Source organism: Stegastes partitus, unplaced genomic scaffold (genome assembly GCF_000690725.1).
Source record: "Stegastes partitus isolate 25-593 unplaced genomic scaffold, Stegastes_partitus-1.0.2 Scaffold4, whole genome shotgun sequence".
Classification (NCBI taxonomy): domain Eukaryota; kingdom Metazoa; phylum Chordata; class Actinopteri; family Pomacentridae; genus Stegastes; species Stegastes partitus.
Window position 1 is genome coordinate 1,012,010 of NW_007577735.1, and position 22,411 is coordinate 1,034,420.

General features: G+C 39.6%; 1 protein-coding gene across 1 annotated transcript in view; it reads left to right on the plus strand.

Annotated features, from left to right (window-relative positions):
• Window positions 1–22,411, plus strand: part of LOC103354867 (rap1 GTPase-activating protein 1-like) — a 48,022-nt gene that overhangs the window by 19,109 nt on the left and 6,502 nt on the right. The window contains exons 3-18 of the mRNA XM_008278440.1: window positions 6,415–6,508; window positions 11,268–11,303; window positions 12,493–12,540; window positions 12,981–13,019; window positions 13,140–13,331; window positions 14,886–14,989; window positions 15,503–15,581; window positions 15,683–15,736; window positions 16,119–16,202; window positions 17,210–17,310; window positions 17,475–17,604; window positions 18,473–18,628; window positions 18,702–18,773; window positions 18,896–18,982; window positions 19,104–19,244; window positions 20,571–20,702. Of these exons, the coding sequence (XP_008276662.1) occupies window positions 6,415–6,508; window positions 11,268–11,303; window positions 12,493–12,540; window positions 12,981–13,019; window positions 13,140–13,331; window positions 14,886–14,989; window positions 15,503–15,581; window positions 15,683–15,736; window positions 16,119–16,202; window positions 17,210–17,310; window positions 17,475–17,604; window positions 18,473–18,628; window positions 18,702–18,773; window positions 18,896–18,982; window positions 19,104–19,244; window positions 20,571–20,702 (1,549 nt within the window). The remainder of the gene's footprint in view (window positions 1–6,414; window positions 6,509–11,267; window positions 11,304–12,492; window positions 12,541–12,980; window positions 13,020–13,139; window positions 13,332–14,885; window positions 14,990–15,502; window positions 15,582–15,682; window positions 15,737–16,118; window positions 16,203–17,209; window positions 17,311–17,474; window positions 17,605–18,472; window positions 18,629–18,701; window positions 18,774–18,895; window positions 18,983–19,103; window positions 19,245–20,570; window positions 20,703–22,411) is intronic.

A 22,411-nucleotide genomic window follows, 5' to 3' on the forward strand; every position in this document is an offset into this window, starting at 1 on the left:
AGTTAAAATGCTACGTAATTATCAAACCAGTAACAATCACGGTCGCAGCAGGGCTCAGGTGTACTGCCGAGAAATCATGACGGGGGTGTAAAGTTTCCTCAAAAGTTCGGGAGCAGTTGGCACTCCTACTTTGCATTGCAAACAAACTGTGGGCTTGATTAAACACAGACAATTTGTTTAAAAGAGGCAGGAGGCGGGTTTTACCTCATCTAGGAACAGCGGGAGAACCTTCCAACATTTTGCTGCAGGAACAATGAGAATCTCTGATAGACTTGAGCCTTCATTTATACTTTATGACATTGATTATTTTCTCCCAGGATCTTTACGTAACCTCATCAGTTAATGCAGCTGCTGAAGTAAAAAGATTTACTGCAATTTACCACTTAACATTTTAAGGGTGAAAAGAGAATGGCCCAGTGTTCCTCATATAGTTTATAGTTTTTTTTAATTTATTACATATTTATTATTTATTCTTATGTGGAAAGCGAGGACAGTAAACTCTGCTGGAGTGACGCTTTCATGCACAATCAGTAGAGAGCGTGTGAGTGGATGCTTCTCTGTAGCTGCCTCTTGCAGCTCAGTGCTGATTGCGCTTCCCAGGCCCCCTTCCCGTTCTGCCCCCTGAGGTCGACCACTACTAATTAAATCTCAACCTGTGGGAGACACTCCCTGGGTATGCATAAATAACCATTCATTCATATTTCAGGACAAAAGCCATGTTGCCTGCTGACAGGTTACTGGGGTATAATGTGTCTGTGATTGGAGTCCTGAACCTTTAGCTGCCCTTGGTGGTCACTGGAATCGTACAGACTACCACTTGCTGCCTGTTGTTGTTAAACAATCTAAATTTTATCCAAAACAACTTTTATTTTTTTGTATAAATTCAAATATATTTATGAAATCAAATGAATGAACACACATTGCTGACTCTTGTGGCTCATCCTAATCCTTTGTGAATTCTACCATCCAGCTCGCTTCTGATTATTTGAGGTTGAGCCTCAAGGGATGTTGGATGATTAGCCAACCCTTCTTGGTTGAGAAATAGCTTCCCAAAAGCTGAAAGTGAGAAAGGAAGAGAGAGGCGGTGGAAGATGAGGAAATTTCAGGACAGCAGTGATTCTCAGAGGATAGGTTGGGGAGGGGGCAGGAGAGGAGAGTGACCACAGGCCATTTCACCACAGTAATGGGATGGGAATCCCTGGCAGCAGGGCGAGGGATGGGATTTACTCTGGGATTCTGCAGAGGACACTGGAGCAGAGAGAGGGCTATCAATTTAAAATCAACTATCTTTGTCCAAAGGGGATAAAAAATAAAGCTGTGCGTGGCTCAGAAATATTCCTTGTTCAGCTATTATTCATTATTTGGTGAGTGTTCAGACTTCAGGGAAGTCATACACGGTCATTCTGAATGCATATTGCTTCGATTTGATAGGAACCAGCTGCAAAGATCTATGCTAAAACACCCCCTCAGTGCTAATCAGATTCAGGTCATTTAGACAATATCTGCTCTCATGGGATGATGGGTTTTTATCTATAAGCACTACCGACTTACATTCAACATTTTCATTTTTTTAAACCCACACCTCCTGGCCCTGAGCTCCTTTAAAAGAAACTGAACTACATTTAGCCTCTTTGCTTAAGGATTTAAACGACAAATAGAGGGAGATTATTGTCCCGCTACAGCAGGTCATCTCTACAAATTACTAGTAAGCTGGATGTTTTTAAAATTTGTTTCAATGTTGTAATACAGTTGTTGCTTTTTTCTTTTTTAATCAGGAAGCTTTGGACAGTGAGAGGATTATTTGTTTTTATCACAATACAGAGCTCTTAATGGCACACAGTATGAGGACTGTGCTGTAATCCCTTGTTATCTCTTCATGTCTGACACATACAAACCACACACACACACACACACACACACACACACACACACACACACACAGAGAGAGAGAGCGAGAGAGAGAGAGAGAGAGAGAGAGAGAGAGAGAGAGAGAGAGAGACCCACTACTTTGCTGTGCAGGTGCAGCACACTTTGAGAAGCTGTCTCAGGAAAGAAACGAGGAGTCGACTCTGTCACTGCATTAGACTCTTATTGAGCAGGGATTTAGCAGGAAAAGGCACTATTGGTGACATTAGTCAGGGCTCTGCTGGGATCTGTGGATTTCAGCTTAGTGGCAAAAACACACATGTTCACAGGGGACAGAATGAGACTCATTACAGTAATTAAAAACCTTTCCACACATGCTTTTTCATTCTGCACAATGAGCATTAGGGAGGCTACAATGTGCGCTCACCTTCGGGAGCTTAATGTTGGGCATAATCACCTTGTTGAAGTCATATCATAATGAACATGAATGTGCATGTGGGTGTTTTTTTTTTTTTCAATTGTGGCTGATGTTGGTTGCCACAGCAACAGCCCTAGCGGGCTCGTGAGGCAGCGTGGGGATTGGAGGCAACCCCCTTTACCTTAACAATCACTGCTTTCTCTGTCTGAGCGGCAGACTTCGGTTATCCCCCCCTAAAAAAAAAAAGAAGATTGAACAGGGGGGAGGATCTGCTTCTTTGAAGGGTATAACGGTGGTGTTAGCGCTCGGGGGTGGGTGTTGCAGAGTAGAGTTTCAGGTTTCGGATGACTACCAGACTGTGTTCATGAGAGCTGTAGTGCAGACAAAGAGGGTGGAGATGGAGGATGTGACATCTAAAGAGTGCATGTGTGTGTGAGAGAGGGAAGAGACTGAGTGGGAGGAGGGTGAGTGAGGGAGGAGAATCAGCGGCGAGAGGATGCTCACTGAGAGTGTGTGACGGTCTAAAGAGCTGAGAGTGAGGCCAGCAGGTGAAGCACTGATGAGAAGCAGCAGGTGAGCTGACTGGAGCTGGAGAGAGAGAGGAGAGGGAAAAACAGAGAGAGAGAGAGAGAGAGAGAGAGAGAGAGAGAGAGAGAGAGAGAGCGAGAGGAGGGAGAGAGAGTGAGAAGCTTAACAAGAGGAGAAGCGTAGACAGTGAGTCATCTGCCCGAGTGCTGGTCGCTGTCCGGACTTCCCAGGGAGCGCCCAGCCGACAGCTGCAGCCACCACTGTGAGTAAGTTTTGCTGCTCCGCTCCGTGTCGGACATGAGGCCGTCCAGATGACACGCTCCGTCTTCACACGGCGGATCTCTGTGGTGCATAGCTAACCAGCTGGGGTGTGTGTTATGTAATTTGTTGTGGTGTTTGGATGAAGCCGTGGCTTTGTGCTGCAAACTGATCTGCGGGAAGACGTACATGGTGAGGCTGCACAGAACGATCAGGTGTGTGTGTGTGTGTGTGAAGGGCAGCGTGTTGTGTGAGCTGCACCATATACTTGTGAAGGAGAGCCAGAGTTTGTAATGGAGCAAGCAGGACGTTTGTTTGTCACTTGGCTCTGATTCAGGCTTTGGTGCTACTTGTCAGCTTGTCTGGAGTGGGATATAAAACTTGCCAGCTATTTATGACAGACTATCATTATTTTGGAATTTTGGAAATTTTTGGAACATTTTTTAAACAATTGTTTTCGAAAAAAAAATGTTTACTGTTGTTTTACAATTTTGTTCAGTTACACATAATAACTAGTAAAATCACAGAAATAGGTACTAATTTATGTGTACACCATGACAAACACAGCAAAACAGTAAATGATGTCCACGTAATTTTTTTTAAAAATGGTAATTTGTTCTTTAACATAACATTTAACACTAAAATTACAGATACTTGCTATTATTTAAAAGAAAATGTATGTATTGTAAGAATTAAAAATGGTATTTTTAACTGTTATTTGATTGATTTCCCCTGTTTTGTTAAATTATAGACAATATCTAGAAAAATTACACACAAAAAAAACAAAACAGGGCAAAATTGTAATGCCAAATAATGTCAAAAATCAGTACTGTCACAAATAGCAATTTGTTCTCTGACGATGTGTGACCGTAAAATGACATGGATTTACTTTTTTTGATTTAAATCTCAAATATTATTTATTTACAGATGTTTGCTGTTACTTTTACAGTTTTTACACTTTTTGAAAGTTACAGTATTCCACCAATTTTTGACTTAGTTTTTGGCACCCTTGCTGCCAGATTTTTTTAAACAGAATTATTTTTTACAGTGTAGTAATACTATGTGCACAGCACATTATGACTTTAGACAGACAGTGCTTTGGGGGGGGATATAATACAATATTTATCTTTAAACCAACTGTTACAGATGAAAGCATTTCCTTTCACACAAATGTATGTGCGTGTCTGTGTGTGTCCTGCATCCACCTATTGAGAATCAGTCCTAATTAATAGTTGAGGGAAGCTGATGCCCCATCGTGTCTTTCTCTCCTATGGGAGAGCTGCTGCTGGAGCTACTCGCCTTGTTCATGTTTGTTGAGGAGAGACTCTTGTTCATAATTGCTCCCATTTCATCTGGATGCTGCAGGACTTTCCTTGATTGAAGATTCACTCGTTGTGTAATAGCAGGGAGGCAGTGCTGTATGTTAATGATTCATGCTCTGTTTTCTTCACCTCAATTTGAATCTGAGTGAACTAAGTGATTCATTCTCAATGAATGTGCGAACAGATTTACATCTCGACCACTGTCCCTCTCGAGCAGCTGTTCGTCTTATCTACAGCCTCAGCATCAGACCAACAACTCCATACATTCACCCATATAACTAATTACTGTGTCAGCACAGACAGCCCCATTATCTACTTGAGAAATGATTAGTTTTTGAGTTCAACAGTTTCCCTTTTTGCCTTGTGGAGTTACTGAATGCTTTGAATAATATTACTGTGCTTGTGGAGCCTTTTTGCTGCCGGAGTGCCCTGCACCTTGCACACGTAGATGTGTGATGTTTATTCCATTGTAGCCTCTTTTTGTAATTACAGACAGCAATACACATTTTTCACTTTGTATTATTGCTGTTTTTATCTTCATTTCAGGTCTCTTTCCAGAGTAATCAATTACCTTATGTATTTGAAATAGACTGAGCTAATTAAACAAATTGAAAGCCTGCTGTTCAAACCTGCTGTTGTCAGTGTCAATAAAGTCCAACAGTCAGCAGGAGTATTGATCAGATATCCTGTGGGATTAAAGCCTTCTTGGTATGGTTATTGAGTTTGAAGCAAATGATGTGTGACAGTAGTATTGCTCAGGTTTGCATTAGCAATGTGTTATTCTCCAGGATTGAATGAGAGAGACGCTCCGTTGGAATAAATGTGAAACTATTGGTGTTGTCCCTAGGTGCCTAAAGTGTTTGTGAATAGCAGCTTCTGTAATAAAAGAAATGAATAACCTGCAAAGAGAAATATGATTTGAAATTTTCTGGAAATTATTGCATGTCTTCTTATTAACAGTAAGGAAATAAGGTTATTTGTGTCAGATATGCACTGTAAAAAATGGTGAAAAGAAAAAAAATATGTAAAAAAAAACCTTATCATACTATAACATTAGAAAACTGTAAAAACTGTGATAATAACACACAATATCTGTCAAAATATTCTACTTTTTAGCTGATTTCAATACAATAAAACTGTGTAATTTTATGGCCACACATTTAAAAAAAAAATACAATTTGTAAAAAATACAGGTTTCACTTTACTAGATAGCATCTGTAATTCACATACATGGAAACATCCTTATTAGACATTTCTCTTTTGAATAATGGTAAATATCTGTGAAATAATTTGTTAAATTTAAATATAGTAAAATAATGTAATTTTACTGTCAAATGTAAAAAAGTGAATTGCTATTTGTAAAAGTACAGATTTTTGATGTGATGGTTACACTTTTGGTCTGTTTTTTCTCAAAGTTGTCATTTATATTAATTTATTTTTTGCTATTTTGTAAGTCATTATCTGTAATTTACCAAAACAGAGAAGATCTGTAAGGTAACAGAAAGTAGTTTTTAAAAAATACAGTTAATAAACTGTTAAAAAAAAACAACAGCAACAAAAAAAGTTGCTTAAAAAAGTATGTTCTTGCTCAATAAAATTGTACGCTTAAAATGAATGAATCTGGTCACAAGGGTTACCTCTTTATCTCTAGAACGCTGCAGATAAGACACAACAGATGATGATAACTACAGTTATTTCATTGATTCAGTAGAGGCCTTCATCTGAATTAAAGCTTGTATTATGCGGCAGTATATGATTAATCAGAGATTATGTTTTGTGTGTTAGGTTACAGTGTGCTGCTTTTAAAGGAGAATATATCAGCAACACATGGGATCATCAGGTTCATTCATAAAGGTGGCTTTAGATGACTGCAGTGACATGACATCGGTCCATACAAATGCATTTCCTTGCTAAGAGACAAATACCTTTCTTCAGGCATTACCATTTGTTGTCTTCTTGTCCAGCCTCCCAACCCAGTGACCTTTTCTGACTGAATGTTCTTGTGCATCTGTCTGGTTTTAGGAAACAAGATGGGAGTGACCCCCGGATATCTGCGACACTAGAGCCCCAGCTGTTCCAGCCCACGCTCCCATACACCAGCTCACCAATCCACAAGGTAGGAGGAGAAGTAGGGTGAGCTGAGTTTGACCCCTGACCTTATCTGATAGACCTCTGGGTGACCCTCCATTCTGTGATCTTTGCTAGGTGTCTCTGCTCATCTTGTCTCTACACCTGCTTCTGTCTGGATGCACTTACCCACTGTCTGTGTTTTATCTCTCGTGATGTATTAGATCCAGTCTCTCTGCTCAGAGTGTTACTTTGATTTTTGTTCTTGTCTTCGTTCGTGTATCTTGTGTAATTAGAGCTCACAGAGCTTGGTGTCTTGAAGGATTATGTTTGACTGATTCAATTAATAGAAATCTATTTTTAGCAGGAAATTGTCAGGCTGATGCAAATAACTTCTCAGTCCAAACCTAACAAGTCTGATAGCATCACAGCAACCAAATCACAGCACGTCTAACCAGTTGTCATTTTTAAATCAAAAGACAACCTTCGTCATCCTACTATGATGGGTAAAGCCACTGATATATTATTACTTTGTATGGGATTTCCAGCAATCCAACAGTTTTTGTGCTTTTCTAAGCAATGAGACAATTGTGCTTTAGTCTTAGTTAATAGTAATAAGCTATTTTTGCAGGCTTTTTTATAAGGCTAAGATCAAATGTGCAGACTTTTGCTCTTCCAAAGGGTGTTTTTTAGCTTGCAGCACATTTCCTATTATATATTTTTTAAAAGATTCACTCAAAGAAAGTCTTATTCAATTTGTCTCCAGCGCACTAAAACAGTTTTCAAATACTTTTGAAGATTTTTACCATTTAAGAAACAACCATGCTTGATCTATTGTTCTTTCTTTCAGAGGAAACTGTATGATGAAAGAGGAAATGGCTGTTATTGTTGATGCAGAATTTAAAGGGCAAAACATGTAAATGACTGAAGAGGAAACCATTCCAATAAATCTGTTTTGACTGCCACAGTTCTTAGCGAATCCATTTTGCTGTCAAAATTGCTGTGATTGATGTGAAAAATCTGCCAGGATATTTGAGGAACACAGAAACTGAAGACATCTGAGCTGTGTGATGATTAAAAGTGGGTACAGTCTCGCTCATGTCGGATTGGTTTCATACTTTGGAATGGGCTTTCACTTCTCACAATCTGACTTGATCTGAGGAGAGCAGAGGGAGTGGAAAGAGAAAGGGATTAGGAATTAAAGAATTTAGAGATTGGGTTGTTTAAACAGTCACTCCTGATCTGTGCAGCACACACCATCTGTAGCTACCTCAGACTTGCTTGTACAATTACTCAGACATGAGGAGAGGATTTTGGAAACTTCTGTTTGTCTACAGATTTGCACGACATGCAAAGCAAATACAGCTACTAAAGATGCTGATAATGGCATTCCAAATGTGCCTTACAGTGTTTTTTGCACACCCTGCAGGAGAACAAGCATGAAAATGTTGCTTTACAATTGATTTAGAAATACTGTCCTACACTCTAACAATTACATTTGATTTCCAATCGAGGAAAATGAACTAGTGGGAGAGGATATTGACGGACAGCATGGTAATGTGGTGTACTGTAGTACAATAATGGCTTAGTAGGGCAAGACTCAGAGGAGCGTATCACTTTAATCGGAGCCCTGTGAAAACCAGGTCAAGCTGCAATTAACCCAACCAGGTCTTATGGTCACTGCCTAATTCAAACTACCCTGATAAACAGTTATATTATAATATTCATCTAGCATCTTTTTAAGAGATGGAACACAAATGTGCAAAACCATCATCACTTTGAGAGTTTTATGTGCTGTTTCCTATCACAAGCTTGTTAAATAAATACAAGACAAGGCAGTTCTAAGTTGCTAGTAACCCAGTTCCTTACCAAACAGGTTTAGTAGCACACTTACAGTAACAGCTTAAATTAGCCTGATCCGTTAAGTTTGTCCACAGCTCATAGACAGTTTTGCCTCAGTAATTTTGGGTGGGGTTTCTAATGAGAACAGTGACGTTACGATACAGCCTTTTTTACACCAATCAGGCTGGTTTCCAACAGACCTTGTTGAATTTGAGATGTCAGGATGATTTAAAGCAACCCTAAAATAACTGGAATGAAAATTCCAGAAGTAAGAACCAGACATACTGTGCATCAAAGAAAAACAACAAAATAAGCCCCAGCATGATGCGTGATGCACTCATGGAGCTGATCAAAAGTTTTAATATGAACAAGCACAGAGTTGCAGTGAACAAGTCTCAAGGAGTGAGGAGGTCTTGCGCATTTAATTTGCCTCTTGTCGTAATGATGATCTTATTAGCTCTCACAATGGAAGGTCACAGTTCTGACACCTGCACCATGTGCAGGCCTGGCTCCCTCGGGATCCTCAATCCTCCTTCACTCTGTTTATGAATATGTTTCTGCAAAAATTAGATGTCTTGTTCACGGTTGTTGTTTGTTCCCTGCTGCAGTTTGCATGTCCCTTTTAATCATTCGTTTCCCTCCTTTGCCTCCTGAGCTCCCACATCATTTTTGTTCTCAGCTGATGATCTTCTAATTTTTGAATGTCATTTGCATTCATTTTATGTTTGGGCATTCTAGTGTAACAGTAACAGTTTATAGGTCCTTTGTAAACATTGTTGTAGCAGTTGTTCTATGAGATAGTAAAACTCCACCTCTGGCTACCTGTGAGCTTAAGGCAAGATAAAGTTAGTGAGGAAGACAGAGGTGGGTGATCTGTGCTTTGGACTTCTTCGTGCAATGCTACAGAGAGAAAGATAAAGTGACAAAGAAGGATCAGCAGAAGGCAGGACACCTCTACCTTAAGTTAGAGGATCACAGCTCTCAACTTTGAGCAATAACAGCTATTTTGCATGCAACCTGAGACATACACTTGCTGAAAATCTTGTCTGTGCTCACACTGGGAGAGCCTGTGGATCTTCTCTCCAACTTTGTCTGATCCGACACCTTGTCAGCCATGGTTGCATTTAGCTGGGATGCAGCTTTACATCACCTGTCACAGTAGGACGCAATCATCTTTCTACCATTTGGCACAGCAGTTCTGAAGAGTTTAATCCAAACCTGTAGAAGTCAGTGAAGTTGCAACATCTTTGATGCTGCAGGACTCTGGTTTAAGGAGCGTTTAAAATGGCAAAAAATCTTGACAACTACAACCATGCTCAGATGGTGACAAAGACACACTGGAGGAAACCCCTCTATGTAAGTACATTTATTTTAGGAACATGCAGGGTAGAAAAATGACTAGATGACAAACTAGAGAGGAAATGTGGCCGCATTTTAAGTAAATTTTTGGACAATTGCCTTTCAAAATTGATATTAGTGCTGCAAATGTGAAACCTGAGAGTTCATATAGGTTGTTGATTAAACAGATGACTTAAAGAAATATGTGTCTTTGCATTCTAACATTTCTAGTGCTTCTATCAGGAACAGATAATGTTAAATAAGATTTATGTAGACACACACTTTGATGGCTAGTGCAGTTTTTGTTAAAGTCCAAAGATAATATGTAGCTCAATACTACAGCTCTCTTATTCTAATCTCTGGTTAAAGCCAGTGTTGTTTACCTTTAGGGTTTGTGGCAGACTATTGTTTGCACATGGTGGAGGACTTTACTCACACTGAAAGCTAAGACTCGATTGCTCTGTACACAAAGTATTTGACTATGTCAGGCATTGCAAGCTGAACCTTTCAGCCCTTTCTTAACTACTCCAAACCGATATGTCCACGGACTGTTGTTGTTCAGCATTTTTTGCAGCGTTCAGAGTCATTTTGCTGAACTGATGCATGCAAGTTTTGCATGTGAAAGTTTTTCAGGACAATATCCCAACAGCTGTGGCTGTTCTAAAGAATTGGGTGGGTGCTTTCTATGGAAAAGCCAGGTGGTTCCACATGACTGTGTAATAGTGTGACAAACCACAAGGGAGAGGCCAGATCATGTTCTGCATTAAGGTAAACTGTTAATTAAAATAAATATGAGACTGGAGTTTGGCAGTGACAGAAATTGTGGGCTTTACCAGCTTTATAACATCAACAATACTGCACTTTGCTGTCGTAGTTTTACTGAAGGAAAACATTCACATAAATGTATTAAGCAATTATTCCTAATGTTTTTATTTTTTAACTGTTTAAAAGGTGTTCTTACTGTTGTTTTAGCAGCTTGATTTTTATAAAGAAGTCCATTACAGAAAATGTCACATTCTCACATTTCTTTTTGGGGCTTAGAGACCCCCTACTAACAGAGTGTTTTCGTAGTCTCTGTGTCTGTGATAGGTGCTGACAGTATGCAGCACTGCTCCTCTGAAATCTCTTATGAGTCAGTTTGGATTAATGTTTGTTCATAATGGGGAGTTAAACTTCTCTGGGGTATAACATCAGGAACATCACTATGTAGAAAACACACTATATTAATTTTGTTTAATGACTCTCAGTGCATAAAAGGATTTTTTTCATCCACTACCCATATAATCATTTAATATATAGTATATGCTGTATTGTCTATGTAATGTTCAATCCCTGTAATAAGATAATGTGATCATAAGTAAACCTGATATGATAACTGACAAGTAGGATAATGTTGCACTTATAATCATTGTTTTTTAAAACAAAGTGCAGCAACCAGGCAACAGGAAAGCAAACATAATGCCACAGAGATGTGTTTTCTTGTCACTGGATGGAGAGTGATGCTGCACCAAACAAGTCGTTGAATCTTGAAAAAAAAAAGTGTTAAACCTTCACTAACTCCTGTAGAAATGAACCTTCACACTCAATAAATGAACTCAAAACATTTCATCTCACTCTCCTCTCTCCAGACCACAGATTTATTTGAAATGATTGAAAAGATGCAGGTAAGATGATGCACTGATCTCTGTATTTATGCCTCGGCTCACTAAGCTGCACTCACTAAGCAAACTAACCAGTCAGTGTGTCTCTTCCTAATTCTGCAGCACTTTGGCTCTCTCCTCTGCTACAATACGCATTATCTTTCAGTGCATGAGAAGGATGTTGAGTGTGGTGGTTTCAGAGGAGAGTTGTCAGAGCAGTATGTTTTTCTCAGTGTCTCTGTTAACATTCTGGTTGAAACACTGGCTGACAGCACTGTAAGCTTATTATCTCACCTCAAAAGCTCTCACATGGTTTTTGAAGGCTTTGGAAGGGAGGTTTTATTTCATCATACAATCCCACACATAATGTGCTAAGAGTTTTATGATAGAGCTTATCAAAACTTAGAACGTTTTTATGCACGAGTGTGTGCAATTTGTACATTAGTGATGGAGGACACGTTTCCAAAAATATTAAATCAGTTGCAGTCGTAACAGCCTCTAGTGGCCCCCAAACTTATTCCTGTCTTGCAGTGTATTTTGGCATGGCTGAATGTTTTAAAGAGGAATATTCTTCTTCAGCATGGTGTGTGATGCAAAACTGTGTCTTTTCCACAGTCAGACAACGTATTGATAAGATGTATCGTCTTCCCTGATGGCAGGCGCCGTCACCTTGCCCTGACTTAGTGTCACTGCATCTCTTTCTCTGCATCGATCCTCCTCACTCTCTTTCATGCACACATGCATATACATTTCAGGTGCAATGGGTGATTCAGTGTAGGAGTGATACTTAGCTTTGCATCTTTATAATCTCTGGGGTCTTATTCGCACACTTCTGCACCGTCTTTAATAGACTTTTCTCACTCCCCAGTGCCCGCTATTCAGCATCTGTAATTGTTTTTCAGTATCCTCTGTCTCTGTATGTAATGTATCTGTTTCTGTTTTCCCATCTGCTCCTTTTTGACTTTGCTTTCTTGCCTGCTGCACATCTTTTGGGAAAACTGTGTTGTTACATAATGAGTTTGATCATTTTCTCCCAGTTTGTTTTGTTGTTTAGATTATGATTATCACACGGCTTTATGTAGATTTTTTTGTTTTTGGTTGAATTTTGTGTGGGCTTTTTTTTTTAGTTTTTATTTTTTTAATGCTAGTGTTGATGACTAAATGTGACCCTTCTCTCTCTCTGGTTTTCTCATCTCACCCTCCCCTCTAATAGGGCAACAGGATGGATGAGCAGAGATGCACCTTTCCACCACCGCTCAAGGTACAATTCTTCACGTCGGGATACAGTATTTATTCACGCCATGTGGCCATTGTCCACGGCTGCTCCACCTTATCTCACTCTGACAGACAGGGAGATTACTTCAGCAGCAGTGTTTTTCATAATGAACTGAAATGCCCACTTGCGATAGGTAGTTCGGATTCTGATGCTACTCTCTGCAGACTGGAACGGTGACAATGAATTTAACAGGATGTGACGACAATGTGAAGCAGCATTTCAAACCGTCGTCGTGCCAAATAACGGCTTTGATCAAGAGGTGCATTGATTCCTATGTCACTGCAAAACAGACTTTCATTGCATAACAGTTATGCAATTACTCTGAAACAGCCTCCTTTGGGATTATGGAGTTGGACATTGTGGTTATTTTTATTCTTTGATGAGAAAAATTCCGTTTTTCTCTGTTTTTTGTTTTTTTTTTCCAGACGGAGGAGGACTACATTCCGTACCCAAGTGTCCACGAGGTAAGGCGATGTCTTGTAGTTGCACATTTCCTCATTAGTGCTTCATTTTCTGCGTTGAAATTACTTTGACATTTACACAGTTCAGTGCATTGATGCTTGCTGTTTTACATTTTGAAACAGGTGTTGGGGAGAAAATGCCCTTTCCCTCTCATCCTCCTGCCACAGTTTGGAGGCTACTGGATCGAGGGGACCAACCACGAGCTGAGTGATACAGTGGACACAGAGCAGCTCCAGCCTCTGTCTCCGACCACCCGCACCAAGCTGGAATGTAACACAACGGCTACACTCTTCCGGAAACACTTCCTGGGAAAGGTTAGACACTTCTTGCACAACAGATAGAAATCAACTTTTGTTCAGTTTCATTTCATCATTCACTCATTCATAATGTCACTCGCTACATTATTTTGTATTGTTATCCTCAAACAGAAACCATGAACTGCAAAGACAATGTCTGTGATAATGTGAGCAAGCTCAAAAATGTTTTATATTATAAAAACACAACTATTAAGATTAAAATAGACAATGTAGGTGGGACAGTGCTAAGTGATTTGTGAGGGTTGATGACAAAAATCCAAATATATTCTCTAAGAAATAATAATCAATTCAACTGATTCAGTCAGGTTTCATAACTAAACTATTTTCACCATCCTGTTTCATATGTGTAAAATCCCTTGTAACCTAGATCGAATGTCTTGCATGGGTTTAGTTTCCCCATTATTTCATTTCTGAACAGTTTATGCATGAGCATGATTCATGAAATCATAATTTAGCAAAGAAAACTTTATCTTTAAATTTTCTTTAAGTCAGCAGTTCACTTAAAAAGAACAAAACCAAAAATGAATATAGCATGGGGGGCATGTTTCTTCATTACAAAAGATATGAGCATGTTAGTTATAAAAAAAAACAAATAGCAGTTGTCTCTTTCACACTTTTTTTCAACACTGCTACTTTGCAGAAACAATCCTCCAGAGTGTGATCGCTGTTTGTAGCTATTTCTAAATGAACTGTAGTGCCTATATTTAGCTAAATGAACTAAATAGGGCTTAGAGTAGACAATATTTGTTATAAGAATCAGTTTTATTGTTGGTTTTGGTCTTTTTATGTGATTTGTTGATGATGAAATCACCACAGTTATCCTTTAAAAATTTAAGTATATCTTCTTTACATGAATTTACATGAATTTGGAATTGTATCAAACAACATTCTGCATTCAAAACAAATGTCTGTAATAGTTGTTTTAATTTCTGTAATTGTTCCCTCCCGCCAACAATGTCTGTAACGTTGGGAAAAACTGAAATTAACATTAACATTTTTATTTTATCCCTGCTTTTAATTTGACTTTTTGACCTTAGTTCACAGTTTTCCTCACTTTCATTTTTAGTTTTAAAACCTTGCAGTTCACTATAATGAAGGAAACTAATTGTGCTTGCTTTCTAATCATGTCAAGTCTTAATTTTTTTCAAGAGATTTGTTTTCTTCCAGAGTGATATTACATGAATGCTCTCATTACAACAGCTTCCTTCCTCCTCAAATGACTCTCATTACTCTCATAGAATATTTAGCAATCACATTGACTTCTTGCTCATTTTAGTAATGAAATGAATAAGAAATAAGCTAATCCCAACATAGTAAACCGCTAACAGCAACCATCCTCACGGTTTGGCTCTGCATTCGCTGTTGCTAATGAAGATGCATTAGACTTTGCCACCTGTTCTTACACAAACATTATATGGACAAATTTGGTTTGCACGTGGTAGAAGAGCAGGAGAAAATGTCCACTGATTAGAAAGGTATTGACCGGTGCACATTCACATGTGTCGGTTTATGACTGATACTAATGGCGGTCTCCTTGCACTGTTCCCCCAGGAACACTTTAATTACTATTCAGTGGACAGTGCCCTAGGACATCTGGTGTTCTCCCTAAAATACGATGTGATTGGTGACCAGGAACATCTCCGTCTAATGCTCAGGTAACGCTCATTATGCACACATGATTGAGTGCAATGAGGCTTCATTTGCAGGGAAAATAGTCTGTGTGGTGCACATCAGCATCTGAAGTAATGGATGAGTCGGCTTAAAAAACATTTCATCTCTTTCATGACCAACAAGGCATAGATGCAGAATAATCTTTTGTGTGTGTGCGTGTGTGTGTGTGTGTGCTTGTGTGTTCCTGAAATGCCCAGTATTGACCGGATGAACACATCCTCCCCGGGCGTTATCGTAAGAGTCATAAAGCTAGAGAGAGTTTCAACAGCACTGTCATTTCCACAGCAGAGTAACAGATGGACTATTTAGGCCAGCGAGTGGGTGGGGATGGAGGGAAGGAGAAGGGGAGGGAGGGAGAGAGAGAGAAGGCAAAGAGAGGCGAGGGTGGGGAAGTTTGATGATAGTCCATACCGGATCATCTCTTTGCCATATGACAGGTTCTGAGAAATGCTGCATCATGTTATATGGCCACTGTAATTGTTTTATGACTTCACCAGGACAAAGCTGAAAACCTACCATGATGTGATCCCCATATCGTGTCTCACAGAGTTTCCCAATGTGGTCCAAATGGCCAAGGTGAGGAGAGATGGTTTTTGTTATGCAGAGATTGACCTGCTATCACTCTGTCTGAGCACATTCTGACCTTTTTTCTCCCCCACTCTTCTATCCAATCCAAGCTTGTCTGCGAAGAGGTCAATGTGGACCGCTTTTTTCCTGTCCTTTACCCAAAAGTAAGTTCTAGTTTGTATAGTTCCAGCTGCTGTATGCATCCTTTCCAGTTAAAATAAACAGCACGTAGTGTAGCCCAAAGGAAACTAAATGAATATTAGCTTCAACTTGATTTTTCAATATATATTTGAACAGCGCTGTGGAGTTTATCACTCATTACTTAGACTACAAGCACATTCGCGAGAAATTTCTCAACAGCCAGTATGAAAAGTGTTCAAATTGGCACCTGACTATTTTTTTTAGAAGATCTTTTCCCACATCTATTAATAGCAGCAGAATAGACAGCGACAGAAACTGCAGAAGTTTTTTTTATTTTTCTATCACAAACTCAACATCTGTGAACATATCTCCTAATGTTTCTCCTTTTTTCTCTAATTTTTACAGGCTTCAAGACTAATTGTCACCTTTGATGAGCACGTGATAAGCAACAATTTCAAGTTCGGGGTCATCTATCAAAAGTTTGGACAGGTGAGTAACGGTGCTGCAGTAATGTATCATTTACATTAAGCGAGTGTGTACGTTGTAATTTCAGATTTCCTCATGGAAGCTAATTATGCTCAGTCCTTCCCAGTCTTAATTATGCCTTTCACTTGAGGCCAGTCATTGTGGAGTCCACTCCAGCCTTCTCATTTTCTGAGGCAACACGGCCCACTTGTTTACTATGTGAGGGGAGGGGCAAAGAGCTATTGAATGCTCTTCCAAGGGCACTCGTACCTATAAATGGAGACGTCGCTGCATAGAGATCTGCACTGTTGATCTCACGAAACCTACAGAGATGCAAATACGTTGTTAAATATACAGTAAATAATCCAAGAGGCCATCTCTTGAAGACAGTGAAGCCCCTCTGCTCATCCTCTAACACATATTATAATCGTGAGAGGTGCCAAGTGGAGGAAGACGTTATGGTTAAGTAGGTATATTGCATGAACAAAACAAATTATGAACACTCAGTGAGCAGCGGAAGAGTCCTCTTGTTTCCATGTTTGTGTTTTGCAGCAGGCTTTTGTGTTCACTTCAACACTCCAGTAGGTGACAATAGATAATCAGCTGTCCATCACAGCTTATCATAATCACAAGCTGTCCTAAAGCCTTTCTCTAAATGTTCTGTTACACCTACTTCTGTAATTGATCGAAGCCACCTCTGTCGAATCCAATGCAAATGCAGCGTATTTGAACAAGAGAGCAGGACACACAGCAGACACACACTTTCCACTTGCTTCCAGTTATAGACCCTAATGGTCTGCATGCAGTGAAACAATACCTTACATAGAATGGTGCTCACATTTCCTCTCAAACATGTCCTTAAACATTCTTTATTTGTAATGCCGACATTAGGTGTGTTCTTATTGACCTACACTCTGTAGTAGACATGCAAAACATACTGAACATTTTGTATCCGTACCTGCTGAAATAGTTTTCTCCTCCAAGCTTTAATATTTGTTTTTTGGGTTTTTATTTTTTTTTGCTGGTTACAGACTTCAGAGGAAGAGCTGTTTGGCAACAGTGAAGAGAGTCCTGCCTTTGTAGAATTCCTGGAGTTTCTAGGAGAGAGAATTGAACTGCACAACTTTAAAGGGTAAGGACCCAACAGTGGTGTGAAGGCACTAAATATATTCAGCAATACACAACATGATGCCAACTGCAATTTGCATCATACCAGGCAAGCTACAGGAATGATGGTCATGCTACTGCAGTGATGGTGGAGAATATCCTGTTAGACATGGTTCTGTGTGCTTGCAGTTTCCGCGGAGGGTTGGACGTGACTCATGGGCAGACTGGCACAGAATCTGTCTACTGCAACTACCGCAACAAAGAGGTCATGTTCCATGTGTCCACAAAGCTGCCTTACACAGAAGGGGACACCCAGCAGGTACTGTAATTTTTATACCACACTAACACACCTTTCACGATTGATAGCAAGCAGTCAAACAGGTTCCCTCTGCATATCACAGATTCATATTTTCCACAAACATCGCTGTTGTGTTAAAAAATACCCAAAACAAAACAAAACTGCAGCACATTAATGCAAAAAAAAAAAAAACACACACTAGTAGTAAACATGTATCACTTCAAATTTATGTCTTAGTGTCTGCACATGCGAGCAGCACTCCTCCCTCGCAGTGATTTAAAGCTGAGACGCAGCACTGCATCACTCACACAGCCAAATCCTACTCCTCTTCTGGCTCACGTATTCACACAAACACTGAATAATTGGCACAGGCTCACACGCCATTTGTGATCATGTTTTGCACAAACACAGATGAGACAATGTCTATATGTTCACTCTTTCCAGCAGTAGTGGGTGTTACATATGGGCTACTTTGACCAAACAGTGCTTATTCAAGCTGCCATCAGGGGAAGCTGCGCTCCCTGGTGGTGAGTCACATACTCACAGCTGGGAGACTGGGAGAGGAGGAAAGACTGAAGAGTGAGCCCTTATTTTAGAATCATGTGTTATTTCTATAGTGTTCATTCTTCACAAAACAAAGGTATTGGTCTAGAATGAAAATCAGTTTTCAGTTTATCTTTTGTATTGATCACAAAATACTGCATAACTACATATTTTTCTTTTACTGCCCCCTTTATATATTTTTAATTTGTTTCCAGGATGCATTAAATAAGATGATAAGTTTGGCTCACTGAAACCAAATAACATTTATGCATTTAATTCTACATTTGGCATCAATATTAACAGTATAAATGTACCTTCTTTCTTCTGTGTGGCTATTGTGTTGCAGTTGCAGAGAAAAAGGCACATAGGAAATGACATCGTAGCCATTGTATTCCAAGAAGAAAATACTCCATTTGTACCAGACATGATCGCCTCCAACTTCCTCCACGCTTACGTTGTGGTCCAAGTGGTCAACCCCTGTTCTGACAATGTTCTCTATAAGGTAATGTATTTCCCCTTTCCCCTCTTTTACATCTTTTCCTGTGACTGTACTTAATCTCCATCTTACTTCCTAGGTGTCAGTGACTGCACGGGATGATGTACCTTTCTTTGGCCCAGCGCTCCCAAACCCTGCTTTCTTTAAAAAAGTACGATAAAGAAGAGCTTTTACACTTGAATTATTGCATCCTCTTCTCAGTGACTTTCCCCCACCTTGGCCAACTTGTAGTTTTCAACAGGATGCCTTGTCTCTCTGCTCCACTCTTTTCAGGGCCCTGAATTCCATGAATTCCTTTTTACTAAGCTAATCAATGCAGAGTACGCCTGCTACAAAGCTGAGAAATTTGCCAAATTGGAGGTGAGTTGTTCAAAAGCGTTTCATTACATTACATTTCAGTAATTTTTGCATTTCTGAAAAGATCCATAAAAAGTATAACTTGCTTCCCTTTGTTTCTTTTACTTCTCTGTCTGTGTGTAAGGAACGAACAAGGTCGGCCTTGTTAGAGACCCTTTACGAGGAGCTCCATGTGAACAGCCAGGCCATAATGGGAGTTGGAGGAGAGGACGACAAACTGGAAAACGGGAGTGCAGGAGGAGGGGGCTTCTTTGAGTCTTTCAAGGTAACTGGAGAGGCAGGAGCAGAGGCTGGGGCTCCAAACTGGCAGCTTCGCTTCCTGGAAAGGTCTTGAAAAGTTAAAGTTTCTTTTTCCCTTTGCAAAGTCTTATTTGTTACAAAATGCAAGTCTGTGTTTTACTTATGCTAATGCTGCAAATGGAATGCTGTCATTGATGCAATTTTACTTTAAGTCCAGCGGTTTAACTTAATATAATGAATGGAAAAAAGGGAAAGCAGAAAACCTGGCACAGAGTCAGGCAGTTTTTTCAGACACAAGAATCCGTTTTGCTCCCTGTAAAGGAAGTCATTTCTACTTTTCAGCTTTTGTATGGATTAAACAAATGAGATGTGCTGTGCTAATTCCCAAGCTTCAGCGCTTTTGTCACTTTTGCACAGCCCATTGTTTCTGTTCTTTATGCTAAGGTAAGATGGCTTGCTGCTGCTTGTAACTATATATAGCAGATTTGAAAGTAATATTGATTTTCTCATCTAACTCTCAGCAAGAAAGCAAATAAGTGTATTTCCCAAAATGTCAAACTGTTCAAACCGGTATAATACAATATAGATTTGTTATTATGACACTGTAAAGATCAGTGTTGCTGCAAACAGTGCAAAAGCGGCATTTACCATTTTTTTCACCTGCTGTCAGATTTTTTATTTTTTTTTTATCTGAATGAAAAAGGGTGGCTTCTCACTGGCAGTATTTCAGGATTAATCTTGCCTCTATGCAAGCTGTGCTCTAAGAGCTTTATCAGTCTCCCTCAATCTGTATTAATCTGAATGAAGAGGAGCTCTGCTGCTCTGTCCTGCTGCAACACACCACTCTTTACGTCACAGTTTTTCTTCCTCATGCTTCCTAGCTGTTTTGTGATGCAGTGCTCTCCACACGCTTCAGTTCTGTCATCTTCGTTTGTCATAATGTCAGAAGGAATGGATAGATTTCTTTCACCATCAGACGTCTCTGCCTTCCTCCTTTGCCTGCAAAGAGGCGCAATGGGCTTTAAACTTCTTCTGGCTGTGTTTAAACTCACTGTGGTCAGGCATCTGTGAGCCACTTGGCCCTTCTACTTCCCCTCTCTTCTCTTACCACCTACCTACACATAATGACTCATCTGAACCCCCCTCTGGGCACTAAAGCTTAAGCAGTGTTCTCTGTCGCTTCCTTGTCTGTCAGGATTAGCATCAGGCCAGTGCTCTCTGCCTGTAGTGGTCAGTGTTCAGGGAAAAGCCCCGAGGCTCCTCTCGGCCTGAATGGCGCACAGCGATACAGAGGGGTCACAAGGCTCAGCGCCATCTGAATGTATCTCCTCCTCCTCGTCTCTCTCTGTAGCGAGTGGTCCGCAGCAGGAGCCAGTCTATGGATGCCATGGGTCTTACTTTCAAGAAGCCGCACACAGTCTCCACTAGCCTGAGCAGCACCTTTAACCACAACCCCGCAGACAGCCCCAAATTCCCAGGGATAGTAAGTACAGTCCCACTCCTCCTGGTATTAGGTGAGACGAGCATCGCTACTTCTGCCACCCCCAGCAGCTCTACTAGAATTGATGCCCCCCTTCTCCCTCACTTACCTCCTGCACTCACTTCTCACACTGAGGGGCTGCACGCTCTGTCGAAGGCAGCATTTAGTCCAGGTCTTAACCTTGACTCTCACGTGCAGTGCTTGCACATTGTCTGCCACCACAAGGTGACTGGACACTCATAGAAGTGAGTATGCGTAGGACACAAGGTGAATGTCCTGGGTTAAAGCTGCTTCTAATGCTTTTTTAAAAAACTGTGTTCACACAAATGCATCTGCATTGTTCATACGTGCTCACTTGAATTCAAAGACGTTCTCTTTGTGTGAATGCGTGTATATGTGTGTACGTGTGCATGCTAGCTAAAGCTTGTGGATGTTGATTGTTTGATTGAGTAATAATCCTGGATGAGATATGATGGAATATTTATGTCATCAGGTGAAGACGTTGTAACCTTAATATGCCATCTTTTTTTGGCATTTTTTTTAGTTTATATAATTGATTCTTTGGCAAGAACTGTTTTTCAAATTTGTTTTCTGTTTTTCAAATTTGTTGCTTTCACCTAATTTGTATTTACAAAGTCTTCACTCTAACTATGCATATGGTTGCCTTTCTGTAACAGGATTATTTCATCTCTAATCATCAAGGGCCTCTGTTCAACCATCTCTGATTTGTTTGAAAATATAGATATTTAAAACGGTATTTGTAAAATTTTAGATTCATCTATCAAGTACTTCCTGTAAGAACAATATACAAAAAAACCCCAAAAAACAATTCCCCACTTTCAGCACATTTTTTCCCACATTGAAATTTGAGGCTATATTTGGAGGAAGCATACTTGTTACTATTGTTATTGTGTTTGGAGTAGAACCATTTTGAAACTCCAGAACTCTGGTTTATGGTGTATCTTGCAATATTTTTTGTTTTTGTCCTACAATTTTCTTTTCTTGCCTTCATCAGTTATGAAAGCAACCTATTTTTTGTGACCAAATATTTCATATTCAAAAGTATTCCATATGCCTTGTTTTTTGATATTGTGACATGCAACTACATAAAGTTTAAAAATAGCACTAGTCGACCTGCACTATCATTTTTTTTTGTTAATTTGAACTCAAAGGTGGGTCTTTTTTATGATGCCTTCATTTTATTCACATTTTAACTCACCCATAAAAGACTATTTGATCTACTTGTCCAACATTGCAGATTCCAAGTTCACGGAATGATGAGAAACAACAGTGGAAATGTCAGTCTTTTATCTTTAATATCTCCTGAGATGTTGTTGTTCAAACAGCCTCAATTTTTTTTAAAAGTGTTGAAAGGGGGTTGATACACAAGTTTAAAATTCTACAAATCACCATATTTTGTGCTATAAAAATGATATGGAAACTCAGATCAGACATTCTTCTAGAAATTTGATGATTAGAGAAGGAATGACCCAATGTATACGGTATATTTTTAAAACATTGTGGGGAGTTATATTTTATACAGAATTCTGTGAATTGTCTGAAGTAAAAATCATGATGAAGTTGAATTTCTCTGCACAGGTCTTGTATACACTGGAAATAGACGCCCTCAGTGCAAAACTATTTTATTTCTGGATCACATGTCTGATTGCCTTCACAACTAACTAGCCATAATTATTAACCAACATGCTTTA